This window comes from Lepidothrix coronata, unplaced genomic scaffold (genome assembly GCF_001604755.1).
Source record: "Lepidothrix coronata isolate B3197 unplaced genomic scaffold, Lepidothrix_coronata-1.0 Scaffold139, whole genome shotgun sequence".
NCBI lineage: Eukaryota > Metazoa > Chordata > Aves > Passeriformes > Pipridae > Lepidothrix > Lepidothrix coronata.
Window position 1 is genome coordinate 2,381,634 of NW_016690319.1, and position 15,548 is coordinate 2,397,181.

The 15,548-nt window shown below is 38.6% G+C and overlaps 1 protein-coding gene across 4 annotated transcripts in view; it reads right to left on the reverse strand.

Moving 5' to 3' along the window:
- Window positions 1-15,548, reverse strand: part of THRB (thyroid hormone receptor beta) — a 128,652-nt gene that overhangs the window by 16,586 nt on the left and 96,518 nt on the right. For all 4 annotated transcript variants that reach the window (XM_017827445.1, XM_017827444.1, XM_017827443.1 and 1 more), the window contains 3 exons: window positions 6,171-6,271; window positions 2,194-2,341; window positions 567-772 (listed from right to left, as the gene is read on the reverse strand). In XM_017827445.1, coding sequence (XP_017682934.1) covers window positions 567-772; window positions 2,194-2,341; window positions 6,171-6,271 — 455 coding nt within the window. The remainder of the gene's footprint in view (window positions 1-566; window positions 773-2,193; window positions 2,342-6,170; window positions 6,272-15,548) is intronic.

Here is a 15,548-nt window from a genome sequence, read left to right on the forward strand (position 1 = left end):
GTTCTGTAGCCTGCAATCCCAATGCTATAGTGTATGTATCATCCTCTTCTCATTAATTTTTATTTACCTAATTTATTTTAATAATGTATTCACCATTAACAAAAAGAAGGAAAGCCCACAAGTCATTAACAAAAATTACCAGCTTTCACCTAAAACTTTACATTGTTTGAACTCTTACAATATGTTGTATGCTAGTCCCTAATAAAGACAACTATTCCTAGATATAATATATTAAATAAAATATGGTATGCATTATAGACTGCTACTGTTCTTAATCAGGAGTGAAACAATTTTTCTACCTTTTCTTATCATTGCACAATAAAAGTATCCAGTTGAGTTAGCGTTAACTCAGCAACATGCTGTTAATCTTTTGAAATACGTGATCTGATCAAACCTGAGGTTCAGGCAAGAAAAAGCAAGTAGTAACTACACAAAATCATCCCTTTATCATAAACATGAACACACCGGCAGATAAAATCTCTCTGGGGTTGCAATGCTGGGAAGGCACTTCAGAAGAAAGAATGGAACCTGGTTCCAAGAACAGTGTACAAGGCTACAGCCCTTACCAGAAATTTCCTTTTCTGCTTCCAGTGGCTTCCTTGTGCATTGGTGGCCACATGTGCTTCAGTAACAATTTTGATCAGCTCCCATTCCTCATCCGTTGGCTCTGGTTTGTGCCCAATGGTTTTCTGCAGCTCTTCCCGACGTCTCTTCTCTCGATTTTCTTCTATCAGCTTCCTCTTTGCCAACCGCTTGCTGTCATCCAACACCACTAGCAGGGGAAAAAACATACAAAAATGGCAGGAAGCTCTTAAGGCTGTTTGAACTTTGGTCTTTTCTCTGCCTGAGGTACTAATTGATTACAAACACTGTAACTAATCAGTAAAGAAGTACCCTGGGAAGACCCACAGTTGAGACAGTTCTCTTATTTCTCCCTTCCAACTTCATTTTCTCAGAAGTCTAGATGGCAAAGAATGACTTCCCCTCCTGACAATGTTTTGTATACTGCCATTGCCTTCAGGGGGTTATTCCACCAACAAAATTAACATGTAAAAGCTTTGTGAGGTGTCAAAGTGCTCCTATAATGGACTTGGAGTAATCAATGTTGGGAAATATGCACTTCTGTTTTCTTTGAAGTAGTATCAGCATGCTCACTGCTCTGTAGTGTTCTTGGGAGCCAGCAGAAGGTAACATGGGTTGAAGAAAGTGGGAGTATTTATTTACAGGAGGCTCAACTGCCTGTTGCATGACACTAGCAGAAAAAACGTGCCTATTGTTTTGTCTTTCTTTAATCCCTAGAAATGGTGTTGTTATGCAATGTTTCTGTAGAGTCTCATGACTTCCAGTGATGCCAGATAGGCAGGCCCTGAGGCTGCACATCTCTGATCACCATCTCCCTCGTGACCCAGGGAGATCCAGCCCCTCTCCTGAAGGTCTACCTGGCTACAATGAAATTGTCTCTTCTATTCTATTTCCCTTTAGACAGAAGGCACTGTTATACACTACATTAACAATGAAAATACTAAGTTAGACTATTTTTCTGTTGTTTACTGGGCCTGTTTTCCTGTCAGTTCTTCTGCAAAGGATTACACTGGTGACAACCATGAAGGCACAGGGGAATTTATGTGACTTCTGGGGGTTTTACATGACTTCTTCCCATTTGCACTGACTGAAGTTATTGGTGTAAATTCCTGTGCAATGGCAGGAAAAGAAGACCCCTAAGGGTTAATCTTACAGCCATATTTTCTAGTTCTTTAGAATGAGATTCGAATTCTTTGCAGCAGATAACTTCTTCAGGGCTAAAAATAAAACAAACAACTGCAGGATGACTCATACAATGACATTCAATTTCACATCCTCCAGAATTTTCTAAACAAGATGTTTTTATCTCAAGCAAAGTGTCCATCCAGATGCATTTCTCCCTCCTCTCCTCCAAAGAGTGAACATTCCTACTGTTATTCAGCTTGGTAAGGCCAGGAGAAGGTGGAGCCTGATGAAGGATAAACAAAAAATTACAGCCTTATGAAAGTGGCTTGATGCAATGAGTGCAATTCACTGCTACAAGTTATTAAAAACAGAAAAGTGCTGGCAGTTCTGTTCTACTTTAACGACCTTCATCAATCAACATACTTTAAGCAAACACAGACATTGAAAAAAAAGGTACAAGAAAGAAAACCAGAAAAATATACTTACAATCTGTTGCCATGCCAACAAAGATACATTTTTTGAAGCGACATTCCTGGCACTGATTTCTTGTTACTTTGTCTATCACACATTTTCCTTCATATTTACAGGAATAGGTTGGATGGAGGTTCTTCTGAATGGTTCTTCTAAAAAAACCCTAAGTGCAAAAAATTAATATATTAGAAAGTATTAGCAATGAGCAATTTTATCAAACTGGGAGCCATTTTGCTTTGTTAGGAATGTACCTAAGTATGCAAGATAACATATTTCATTCCATGAAGCTCTCAAAGGGGAAAAGAACAAATCAGTTTTATAGTGTATGGCATTTCTTTGAGTTTCCTTAAAAATTAAAAACATATAGACATCTTAGGTAAATAAAGGTGTAAATAATGCTGTCTTGAGGTACAAATACTGTCTACCTTCTTCTTGTAGTCTTATATTTTAATGTTTTAAATTTTTTTTGTATATAAAGTAGGAGGTTTATTTTTGATCCTCTTTCCAAATTCTGTAATCGTTTTGAAGGATATTAGGAGGCATATACATAGTTTTAATTGAAGAGCAGCTTCTGCAAATGATAAGAATGGTGGTGTGTATGTGCTAACAAAGGATGAAGAACAAAGAGTTCTACTCCTTTCTTTCCACAAAAGCCAAATAACCAACCAACCAACTAAATCTGGGCAAGACTAAGAATTTTGCAAATACAAACTACACAATCTCCGTGTTTGGCTCTAAATAGTGGATCCATAATTTATAAATTTAATTTGCATTTACCTTACAATTAAAATAAAATCTCCATCACCACTAAAGATTCCTCTCTATATAAATCCATTCTATCTATCTGTCTATCTATCTGTCTATCTATCTATCTATCTATCTATCTATCTATCTATCTATCTATCTATCTATCCATCTACCTACCTACCTACCTACCTATCATAATATAGACCTATACTGCCAATTGCAATAGATCCTAAGTTCACGTGAACTAATGCAGTTCTGCTGAATTCACTGATTTATACATTCCATAAAGCCTGGCCCTAGGTAAAGAAATCAGATAAAATTTATCTCTGAACATTATGTGTATAATCCTGGTATTAATTTCAACATGACTTTTCTCACTGACTTCCAAAAGAGCTGGACAAACTCCCCAAGACTGCAAGACATTGACAAGATAGCCTGTAAAGCAAGAAATTCAGACTTCACTTTAATTTCAAGTTTCACCACTATTTGAGACTCTCTCATTCAGCAAAGCAGCTTGGGATGACCTTGACACAGAGAACACACGGACACCCTGGTCCCGTTTGACTGAGGTTGCTGAGAATGGCTTTGGTTTCAGTCAAAACAATGGCAAAATTCAAGTGAGATTTTACCTAATGAATAGTCTCTTCAGCTGGGATTTTATCTAATGAATAGTCTCTTCACTTCAGTAGGTGAAAGGTCTGTTTTTAATCATGTTAAATAACACCCAGTAAAATCTTACAGCAGTACGCAATATCTTTTAACACAGAACGTTGAATTAATATGTACAGATAAGTCTGTATTTCAGCTTGAGCTCCTAACTCCCGTGAAGACAATAAAGAACCTTGTCCTCATTAGAGTTTTATCTTACAAGATTCAGGTTGAGCTAAGATTACAACTCTTTATTCCATTATTACGTTAAGATTTGAAATGTTAATTAAACTGAACGGCATAAAGCTTGTGTGTGAGCCTTTGCAAGATCGGGACCAGTTGTGTTGAGACAAAATCCAGGAAATCACAGGCAAGATATCCTTATGTGGGGTTTGGAACAAGTCTCAAACTCTCATCTACACGGCAACTGGTTTTAGTTCCATTCTCAACCCTGTGATGAATGCCTAGGATCTGCCACTCTCCTCCCTGAAGTCCAAAGATGGCTGTGGACAACCAGAGTCCCAGGGTTATCTCTGGTTACAGCAAGAGACAGAAAAGCCTCTGATGAATCTCAGCAAGTGGTACTGAACTTCTGTTTTCCAAACCTTGCACGAGACTTAATGTAGCTCTAGCTTCACAATGGCAAGGCTCTTCACCAGCTCTGTTGGGACCAGCTCATTTCACATTCTCGTTTCATTGCATTTATCAGAAACTTTTGCGACAAAACTTCTTTGTCCACCCTAAGAAACAATGTATTAAAGAAGCTGCTTTCTACATTTGCCCAAACAGTTCATCACAGGAGTGTTATTTTCATCAATAAAAGAAATCACATTTTATTGGTAGGCAACAACTCTTTCTAAATTTCTTTACTATGCACCTATATAGCAGTAGATGCAATGGGTAAAATCTGAAAAAACATTTCAGTGATGTCAGAACTTGCTGTTTGTTTATTTGGGTTTAAATTCCTTACACTTTACTCTTCAGAAATCACGGGTGAGGATGTTTTTTCATGAAAGCACTTGCCAAAGCAAATCTTTGGCTGTCAGCCCTGATTAATCTTGTTACAAAACTAAGGTGACTTTGAGTGGAAGCAACTAGTAAATGTAAAATTAATTGGAAGTTGATTATATATATAGTATATTGATATATATAACTTTGCTGATAAATCACACAATTTGAAATGCGTATGCAGCTCCTCACAGAATTTAAGTACTTTTTGCAAATTGTTAGCTCAGTTCCTTGTGCACACAAGCATTATTTTAAATTAGGCATCAGACAGAAGTACTGTATCTGAAGATAAAAGTAGAGTTGTATGGTATGTCTCTAAAGTAGTTGGTAGGCATAAAAAGAAGTACTTCAGTTGGAGTAACAAAAACCTTAGTAGGAAAGCTGGCAAGAGATACAGCTGTTCAGCTGGGAGCAAAAGATATGTCATAATGCCACAGTGCTGTTTACTTCCCATTATATCTGAATTAAATCATATCCATGTTATCATCTGTTATATGGAATGCAAATATGTAGGAATCACTTGTTAAGCTCCACAGTTCTTTTCAGATATAAATATTTTTTCATACCTAGTATGTATGTATAAAACCATTATGAATATTACCACCTATCTGCTATACATAGGATATTTAGGTCTCCGTGCATTTCATAAATGTAACTTAGGGCAATGCTATACAAACAGAGCAACTACTTCACCACAAGAGTTACTGCAATGAGGGGCTCTAAAATCAATCCAAGCCCAAAATCTCGGATCAAAATGTTCCAGACGTTGGGGATGAACAGAATGAGACTTTTGTGGCTTAGTCTCATTACACTAGTCCAAGGCATGTGTGGTCCTATTTGTTCAGAAAAACAATAATTTTTTATTTTCTGCAGGAAAGAATAGCTTTCTTACAGGATCTCAAGCTATTCATGCAAATTGATGGCAGTGAAATCATGTGAGATGTGCCTGATTCTGTTACTCATTTTTTTTTATTTACTTGCCCAAAGCAATCTCTTTTTTAATTTAATTTTGCATGTAGTTTTGGAGATGCAATTTAGGGCTGAAAGCACATTTCAGTATGCTTATGTTAAAGAAGTCAAAATCTTTTTGAAACTATTTTAATTGGGTGTCAATGCTTTGATGGATGTTACTGTTGTATGAGCATGTGGAAGGGATTTTGATTTTTGCCTTTTCACAGTGATGGTGAGAGGCATTGGAACACTGTTAATTGCTACAGACTCTTCATGGCCATAGGCAGAACCTCAGCTATTGCATAAACAGCTTCAGTGGAGTTGCTGGGAGCATGCTGATGTACTCTGGATGAGAACATGGCTAAAGGAACATTAAAAAATGGAAATTCAAAAGCTAACTGTTAAAACAATCTAAATTTCTTGTTTTCTTTTCAGAAGCAAACACGGCAAAAATCAACGATATTCCTTATGCATATGAAGAGCAGCAGCATAGCCAGATATGGCTTATCGGATACGGTACTGGATGTTCTTATTCGCTTCTAATCTGTCTTTTATTTGACAGCACAGTCCAGGAAGTCTGTATAATGGAGGAGCTGGAGAGCTATTTCTGATTCCCACTTTCCCACTGTGCCATTTACCTTGCAACCTTCGCAAGTGATGCAGCGATAATGATATCCGGTGGCTTTGTCCCCACATACTACACATAGCTCATCCTTGTCTAAGTAACTGGGTATATACCCTGTAAAGAAAAAGAGGATGTGGCATGTAAACTCGATATGATACATTTGATATAAAAAGCTTATATTAAAATCCACTGTAGATCTTGTCTACCGGTCCCATATTCTGAACTCACTGAATTTCCTGAATAAAAGTTCATACTATGTTACAGACTTATTTAAACACAGTCTTTAGTATCTTCTACTCTTCAGACTGGTCAAGAGGGAGAAGTCAGAACATGATTGCTCTCTCCTGAGTGAAATACTACCTCAAAAAAATATTTATTGTTACCTCAAAAAGTTTGGTGTGAGATAATAAGGTAGCAGGGAGACATACAACATATTTCTCTTTTATATTTCAGAAAAAAACTGATATACTTTTACACTGCAGAAGAGATCCCAGGTTTCAGCATGACTCAGGGACTTGGTAGCAAGAAATATTTACTGACAGATTGTTTGTTTTAAAACAGAGGAGTACTAGCAACAGATAGCCCAAGCTGTATTGATCATGCCTGACCTGGACGTGTTCCACAGGAACATTTAATATAGTCTGAATTTAGGGCAAAATATGTGGGCATTCAAATATATGTATGTGTGTATATGCATGTGTTAGAATGAAATCTTCTCTTCTGAAGTGGTTTACCAGATCCAACAAGTGAAATCAAATATTACTACTGTGAAAAACATTGGCAATGCTTGGTTCTTTTCCCACAATGGCATTTGCTTTGATAACATAAACATATTTTCAATCTGAGCAAAAAACCAAAGCAATTCTGATGGCAACCAAAAAGTAATTTTAAACTAAACACAACTTTTAAACAGGGAAAAATACAAACCTTTCAAAATCAGCGTTCATATGAATCATAACTAATGGAGTTATGGCACATAACTTTTTCTTTTGAAAAATCTCCCTGTGAAGATGTAACACAGAGATCTCAGATTCCCTTTGAGGGGAGAGAGGAAAGTGCAGCTATTTATGTAACTGCATAAGATCATTGAAGTGTTGTAAACTTTTCACAGATTCCCAGAATGGCTGAGGTTGGAAGTCACCTCTGGAGGTCATCTAGTCCGACATTCCTGCTCAAGCAGGGCCACCTAGAGCCAGCTGTCCAGAGCCATGCCCAGATGGCTTTTGAGTACCTCTAAGGATGGAGACTCCACAAACTTTCTGGGTAATCCATGCAGTGCTCTGTCACCCTCACAGTGAAAAGAAAATATTATTTTATTGTTCTCAGAAGGAATTCATTGTATTTCTATTTGTGCTCATTGCCACTTGTCCTGTCACTGGGTACCACTGAGAAGTCTGTCTCTGTCTTCTACTGTATGGGAGATCAGGTATTTACACAAATTGATATCCCCTGCCGAGCCCTCTCTGCTCCAGGCTGAACAGTCCCCAGCTCTCTTAGTCTCTCCTCCTAGAACAGATGCTCCAGTTCACCATCTCTGCGGCCCTTTGCTGGACTTGTTCCAATATGTCCATGTCTGTCTTGTACTGGGGGAGCCCAGAACTGGACCCAGCACTGCAATGTATTCCACTAGAGCTGAACAGAAGGGAAGAATCACATCCCTCAGCCTGCTGGTGATGATTTTCCTAATGCAGACCAGGATGCCATTGACACTCCTTGCCTCCAGGGCACACGGCCGGCCCATGTTTAACTTGCTGCCCACCCGGAGCCGCCAAGTACTTCAACCAAAAGCACTTTCCTGCCAGTCAGGACTCAGCCTGTACTGCTGCGTTTATTATTCCTCCCCCAGTGCAGAATTTGGCATTTCCCTTTGATGGAACTTCAAAAGATTTGTCTCATTCCATTTCTCCAGCCCGCCTAGGTTGCCCTGAATGGCAGCACATCCATCTGGTGTCCCAGCCACTCCTCCCAGTTTTGCATCACCTGACAACTGTCTGAGTGCAATTTATGAGTGCAATGAGGGAGACTCCTTTGGATGTGGCTGCTTGTAACACTATCCACTGCCACTGGTTTGCTGAACCCATCTGTAGCACCACATGTTAGGCCAGACTTCAAGCTTGCTGTCTTTATGCAGCCCCCACACCAGTACAGTTCCATACAGCTCAGGGCCTTGCGACACTGGTCACAAGGAAGGCAACCAGCAACAAGACTCAGGGCAGCAGAAGGCTTTTGGAGGATGCTGCAAGAGGGGTGGCCATCATCTTCCTGCAACTAACATGCCAGAGCATCAGATCAGTAACAGAGGGCTTAAATTAAAGTGCCTTCCTAAGACTATACTTCCAGAGGTTCTCCAGAAAGGAAAGCCCAAATCACAGAGAAAACAGTTGAAATTAACTGAGCTTAAAACACTTAAATGTTATGGAGGCTGGTGAGTAGATTAGGTGAAAGTAAAGAAGGCAGAAAATATTTGTATGGCCTAGTTTGAGCATAATTATGAGAACCTCAAATTATAGAGGAACATATATCCCTCTTTTGTAAAGCCAGGAAGCAGTAGCACTCTGAAGCCATGCCTAGGTATGGGTTTCTCAGATCTGCCGATACTGGCATCTGAAAGGGGAGTGGGGGAATGAGCTTAGATCTTACTGATGTACCATACCAGTCTACAATACAGCAAGAGATCAGATTTACATTCAGGTTGCATTTCTCCAGGATGAACAGGTTATGCCTGGATAGACTGGTGGCCATGTGGAGCTGGTTCTGTGACATTGAGGGTTGAGAGACAGCAGGGTTTCGACTCCAATTTACATCACTGACTCCTAATGGACATTATGCCAGTGGGGGATTAGCAGAGGCTATTATCTTCATCCTGCCCCCACTTTGCTCACACCTGCCTCTGCACATGCAACACATACACATCACAGAACTGATAGAGGAGGCAGAAGAGGCAGCAAAGGGATGCAGAATTTTCCCCTAAATTTCTCACAAAGATCAATGGCTTCTTGTTATTGCTGGCTACTGCTATTCATGAAATGCAGACTTTATGTAGCATAAACTATGTCATCCAAAATTCAGTATCCCTGGTTTGCTTCCTTAAGAATTGCTTCTGAATTAAATGTCTTGATATTCCATTAAGTATATAATCTGGTTAGTACTGCTCATGTAACGGTAACTTTGTTCTGCTGGAGGAGCAGAAGACCACTTGTCTAAACCACTTCCTTAAATATATACAGTAGCTCATGCACATGAGCACTGCTGTCCACCTCCTTCTTGGAGTTTCAGGACTTTATCCAACCCAGGAAACAGTTTCCAGTCTGGCAGAAAAGACAATCTCCTATAAGCACTCCTAGTCAGAGATTAAAAATGGTATCCTCACATGAAACCACTCCCTGTTTTCCTGCATCAGAAGTGCTAAGTGCCACCTACTTAAGCTACTTAAATATTATGTTCACTACTTTTGCAGGACTGCGCCCCTGTCACAAGGGAAGCACACATTTGGAACTCTTCTACCGATTCAACAGGAAACATGAATAGAAAAACCTTATCCCAAGAAATCACTGACAATAAAAGTGTGCAATACACATACCTTTTCTTTCTATTACAGATCTACACTTTTGTATATTTTTAACACTCTTTCCAACAGCTAATGGGGTCAGAAACAGCTAGAAAGCAGGAAAATTGAACCTTCAGTAGGTTCAATTTTTAAAAGATATAATTCAGACAAACAGATATCACTCTAAAAGGAATAAGGGGATTTATATTCAGTTCTTACAAACTGGAATGTCCACTGCAAATAATTTCTAGTAGTGGCAAATATTCTGTATAACCTCTGTATAAATTCAATGCAATTTCATTTGAAAGATGTGTAGATAAGCAGCCTCAGTGCATTTTTGCTGCTTCTCAGAGTTAGAAACAGTATCAGCAGGAAGAAATTCAACACTGTTTTTCTAAACATGGTACCAGCATGAAAGAAATGAATAGTGCAAATGGAGATTCTTGAGGAAGCTGTGGATGGCAGCAGAGTTATCTGTTAAATGGTTTGAGGAAGAAGCAGAGCAACAGGCTTGTCTCACTCCTTGCACCACTAATAGGAACTTGCTCTCACATTGGCAAGTACTTTTGCTTCATGTGTGCATAACTCTGAACCAAAAATAAAAACCCCTACATGGGAAAGCAGATGCTGGACAGAGTAATTCAGGTGCTCTCTTGCGAAAGAAGAATGTCTGATAAGAAATCTCATGGGAACATTGGGTAGGTTCCTACTTCTGGTGTTCATATTTCATCCTTTATTTCTTGGTCAAAACCTGCTAAGTAAACAGCTATGAGGAACCATTCAAGAGCAACATCAACCTCATTGAACTGTACAATAACAACCAACATAATTCCTTGCTCTTTCAAGCCTCTGTCTGCTGCATTTCAGCATCCTCATGGACTATCATTTGGTGCATCCTGTATGATCCTGAAAGTTAATTATCTGTCAAGTCATACTTGACAATGTTTATCCCAATGCCCATCTTGGATCTTTGCTTTGAGTGAAGAATAACAATGAATGATCTTGATCTGCCGTGTCTGGTGTTTCCCTTGTAGCCTAAAGCAACATCTTTGCTCCCCAGACTCCCACCTGCCACTCTGCCTAATCTTACTGTCTTGGCAAAGCTAAGTACTCAGCAGGACCAGTTGAACCTATCTAGATGAGTATGTCATATAATCCATTATAGTCAATCATGATGGCGATTTACAATACCTTTCAAAATTGTAACTGTAGCTTTCTAGTGGTACAGCAAGGAACAATTCCCTTCGATAGGAAAACACGCAATGAGTTTGCCCCAAGCAGACATAAGGACAGAAGGAGATCTGCTAACCTACGCAGTCATCTGAGGTACTCTTTCATTAATACTGTATGGATACACTCTTGAATCACCATTTGCAGGAATGACACCTTAAAGCAGCATATGTGACCCCGCGCAGTGTAAGAGGTTAGAGAGACACAAATGAGACACTTGGTGGCTATTCATCCATGTAACAGGGCAAAGAAATCTATTTAAACTAAAACAAACCATGAAAAATTATAGTGGTTGGTTTTCTTTTTCCTCTGTACCTGGCACACATTACCAGAAAAAAAAAAAAAAAGGCAGCATGTTTTGAGAAAAGTAAAGAACCAATTTCAGTTTTGTTAAAGCATCACTGCACAGACTTTATATTGCCAGGTCTCTGTCTGTACAGATAACATGATATTGGGTTAGGGAATTAACTCACACCTTAAAAAATTATTAGAACCAAATCACACTTGACTGTTAAACAGGGATGTGAGTAACACTAATGCAAACAAATTATGCCTGTATACCAGATGTTCCTTACTAGCTTGTTCCTGATCCACCACAGACTTATACATTGTAGGCAGAAAACGCCATTTGCAGCTATTGCACAAAGACACTTGTGTTTTAAGACCATTATTCAGTATTTTAATTTCCCCCGTATACTACTAGAGTTATTAATTAAAATATATTCCCTGAAATCTTTCTTTCCCCCATCTGTTGTGGTTTGCATGCCTACAGACCACACACTAAAATGAGGAGTTTAGGACTTATCAGTAAGCTGGTATTCACTTACTAGACACTGCAGTACAAAAATTAAAAAGATGAAAATAATTACTACCTTGAGAATCCCCAGTTGTATTAAAACTGAAATGAAAATTCATATTGCTGTTTTACTGCTTCCATAGTCACCTTGAACTCTTTGCAAATTATAAAAAATTACAAGGACCATCCAGATATCATCCTTGACATACTTGTGTACAAAAAGCTTAAGTAGACTGATGGTGAAAGCACAGAGCTGAGAGAGAAAAAGCATACTCCATTCTTGTTTGTGCTGTTATCAATATTGATCTGAAAGGCTGGGCTGATACACTGATCCTTGTTTCCCACTTCCTTTAAATTACTCCCACTGAGAAAAATGGCTTATTTCTCTGAGAATATTGTTGAACAGGTTCACATATGTCTTGTTAGCTAGCTGGCTTGCTTTTCCTCAATTTTGATCTTTGTTGGCATTCTTTGATTTATGGAATTACTAAAATTTGGCAAGAGATTCTGCAAAGATCAAATCTGAAACATTTTTATAGCCCCTTTTCCCTTAATGACTTTTCAATGTACTAACCGTGTTCTTTGGGCTGATTCAGAAACCTTATCAGCAACAGTGCTTTTTGCATAGATGTGATGAAAACATTTTAGCTCAAACTGTGTTATCACTTAACTGCTGCAATCAGTACTGTACTTGCAGCCATTACCAACTACAGGTAAAAAATACACCACTGTAAGTCAGACCATGCCATTTCCCCCTGCCCCACCCAAATTTAAATGTTTTATCAACAAAGCTTTGTATTGCAAGAAAGTGATTTATTTAGAAATCTAAGTCTCACTGAACAAAGAGAAGTATGACTTAGTTCACTTTCCCATCCTTCATCTGTTTATGGAAAGGTACTGTAAAGTAGAAGAAAACATGTTCCCATCGACTTTACTACAAAAGAAACATATAATTCTAAATGCATAATGATTTGCTGAATTATTCAATTTTTCTTACCAGTGCTATCTCCTTAGAGTGGTGGTCAAGAGCAAAATTAACATTTTTAAGCTTCAAATAATTGTCAACATTCTTGGAGCTGCTCTGCCACAAAGGCCAAGATGACAAATGCTCAGTGTTTCTGTAAGTTGATTACATGTACACGTACTCCCTGCACTGATGAAGTGACATTTTGACATAACCTCTGTGTTCCACTTTCTTAGCTATTCAGAAAGTACCCTAATATTTTCACACCGCTGAGAATGCAGTTTGGACTAAATTCAGGCACATACTCTAGCACTCACACAGTACGTATTCTCAGCTGCACATAAATTGCCTGAAAAAATATAAGGAGAAATAATTACGACAATTACAATTATAACAACAACAACAACAAAAATAACCTTAAAAGACCCTTTCTCCCACCATACCAACAGCCCTACAAAAGACGGCATTAACTCTGCCTGGTATCTGGGAAGCAAAGTGAGAGGCAGGGCTGAGGAGCCGGCGCTGCTACAGCCCGACTCGAGAATTCCCACCTGCAAACCCTCGGTGTGGGGAGCAGCCTTTGCTCACTGCTGTCTACTCCCACAGAACCCAAAGTTAAAACCTGACTTCATAGACACCTGCAGGCATCGTTCATTAACTTTGTCCGGGAAATGACCATTCAAAGGAAAGTGAAAGCCAACTCTCATCCTGTTTTAACTTTGTAGACCTGTTTCCCACGTTGTCCAAATGTCCAAAACACTGTGCGCACACCAAATGTGGCGAGACTGAGGTTTCCGGACTCCTGTACATATTTCTTTTGCACTTTCCTAACTGCATTATCTCTACCCTGTCACTGGGCACTTCTCCTCACAGTACGGGTGGTGTGAGGAGATCCAGGGACATTTTTGCCTATCTGCTCAGCCTCTGCACAAGGGTGGGGTGGCACAGGCTCACCCAGAGCATCACCCACCCAGCATGCAGCACTGCAAGTTCACCGTGGCTGGAAGTACCGTAAGAGACGAAAAATATTCCAGTTTAAGCTCTCTGGGACAAAACTGAGAATAGCATCTCGTTCTCACAATGATGAGCCCTGTTCTGCTTATCAGATTTCACAGCATTATGCAGAAAACAGCAGAAAACAAAGTGTTTCTGGCTGCCTGTTTCCTAGGGTAGGATCAGGCCCAAAAGAGTTTCCTCGATAAAACAGTAAGCTCTTGCACAAATGTTGTGCTACCACCTTTTAACAGCATGCACTAGAGCACAAAAGGTAATGGAGCAACAAGCAGATGCAAAGCTAAAACTACACCTCCACCTCTTGATTTTCTGGACTACAATTCTTTTCTTTCAAAGTCAATTCTTTCATCAGAATTTCTGACAGACAGTCAGGAAATAATAGTTTTTAACGTACTGTAATAACTGAAGTAGCTTTCTTATATCTTACAATAACTAGCTTTACTTTCTAAATACTTTTTTTTCCTTTAGTGACACATTGTGGGGGTCTTGGTTTCTTGTTTTTCAAGTTATTTTCTGAATTCTTTTGAAGTGACATAAAGATAGAGAAGTAATTAAATACTCCTCCATAAATGAAAAGCTTTTCAGCATATAAAATGTTGATTTTTTTTTTCTTCTCAGAGGGGAAACAAGACTTCAACCATTAAGTAACTTGCAAAAGTTTTGATAGGAGAGGAGTCCATGTGCTGCTGTAAAGTACAATCTGATTTGAACAGCATATTATTGAGATTACGACAAATTTCAAGGGACTAACAAAAATACCAACTGCAACAATCAAGACTCCTCATGAACACCTGCTTTGGGACTTAATTTTGTTTTAATGGGCTATTACCAAGGCTTCTCTAACAAACTGTCTTGCCCCCCCAATCAATTCTGGATCAATACAGACACACATGCCCTGTGAAAAGCCTTCTGTTCTTAGGACAGGATTAAAAGATTCGTTAGTTTTATGATAGCTTGGTTAAAAGATGGAAATTAAAAAAAAAAAATGCACATGTTCCACGCAGTTTAGATCTCTTCTGCTTAACAAACTCAGCATTTGCAAAGGTTTGACAGAAGGGAGGCAACTTTTTATTGATTATCACAGTAATAAGGATCTAAAAAATCCCAAAGCACATTGCTCTGCCTCTGTGAATGATCAATTAAAAGCCTGCTTGAGATTCAGCTTCCTCCAAAATTCACTACCATTTCTTAGTGAAACGGAGGTGGTAGGAAACAAAGGCAGACACACAGTTTTTAAGAACAACTCTGTACTCTTTCAACCAAACAAGTACGAAAACTTTAAACAGAGCAGATGTCAGATGTCTGAGTACCGAAAAAACTTAAAGCTCTGACCTAGGTCTATCGATTATTATTTATAACCTTTAAACTTATGAAAAATATATTCCTTCACTGACTTTGCATTAACAAATCTTTATTTTTTCTAATTTAATCCTGAGATAAACTTTTTCTTTAACTGAAAATAAGACATGGGAAAAGTCTACAAAGAGCCGTGAATTCATTTATACAAAACACAACAGCAGATAGACTTAAAAAGCACCTAAAATGTTGCAAAACATAAAAACATGCATTACCCACAACTACATTTAGTCTACAATTTGATGATGTTGTTACAGCTTCCCAGAAAACGATTTAAAAAACCATTTCCTTTATTATGAAATATGATGCTGTTTGAAGTATAAAATTAAGACATTTTTCTACTGAACATACAGATTTATTGCACCAAGTACTAATGAATATTGTCTGCCCAAAGGAAAATATTTCAGTTTTCCATGTAGTTAATAAAATTACACAGTCTACTTTTCACTACAAAGCTACCTTAAAAGTAGTAAATGGTGTTTTC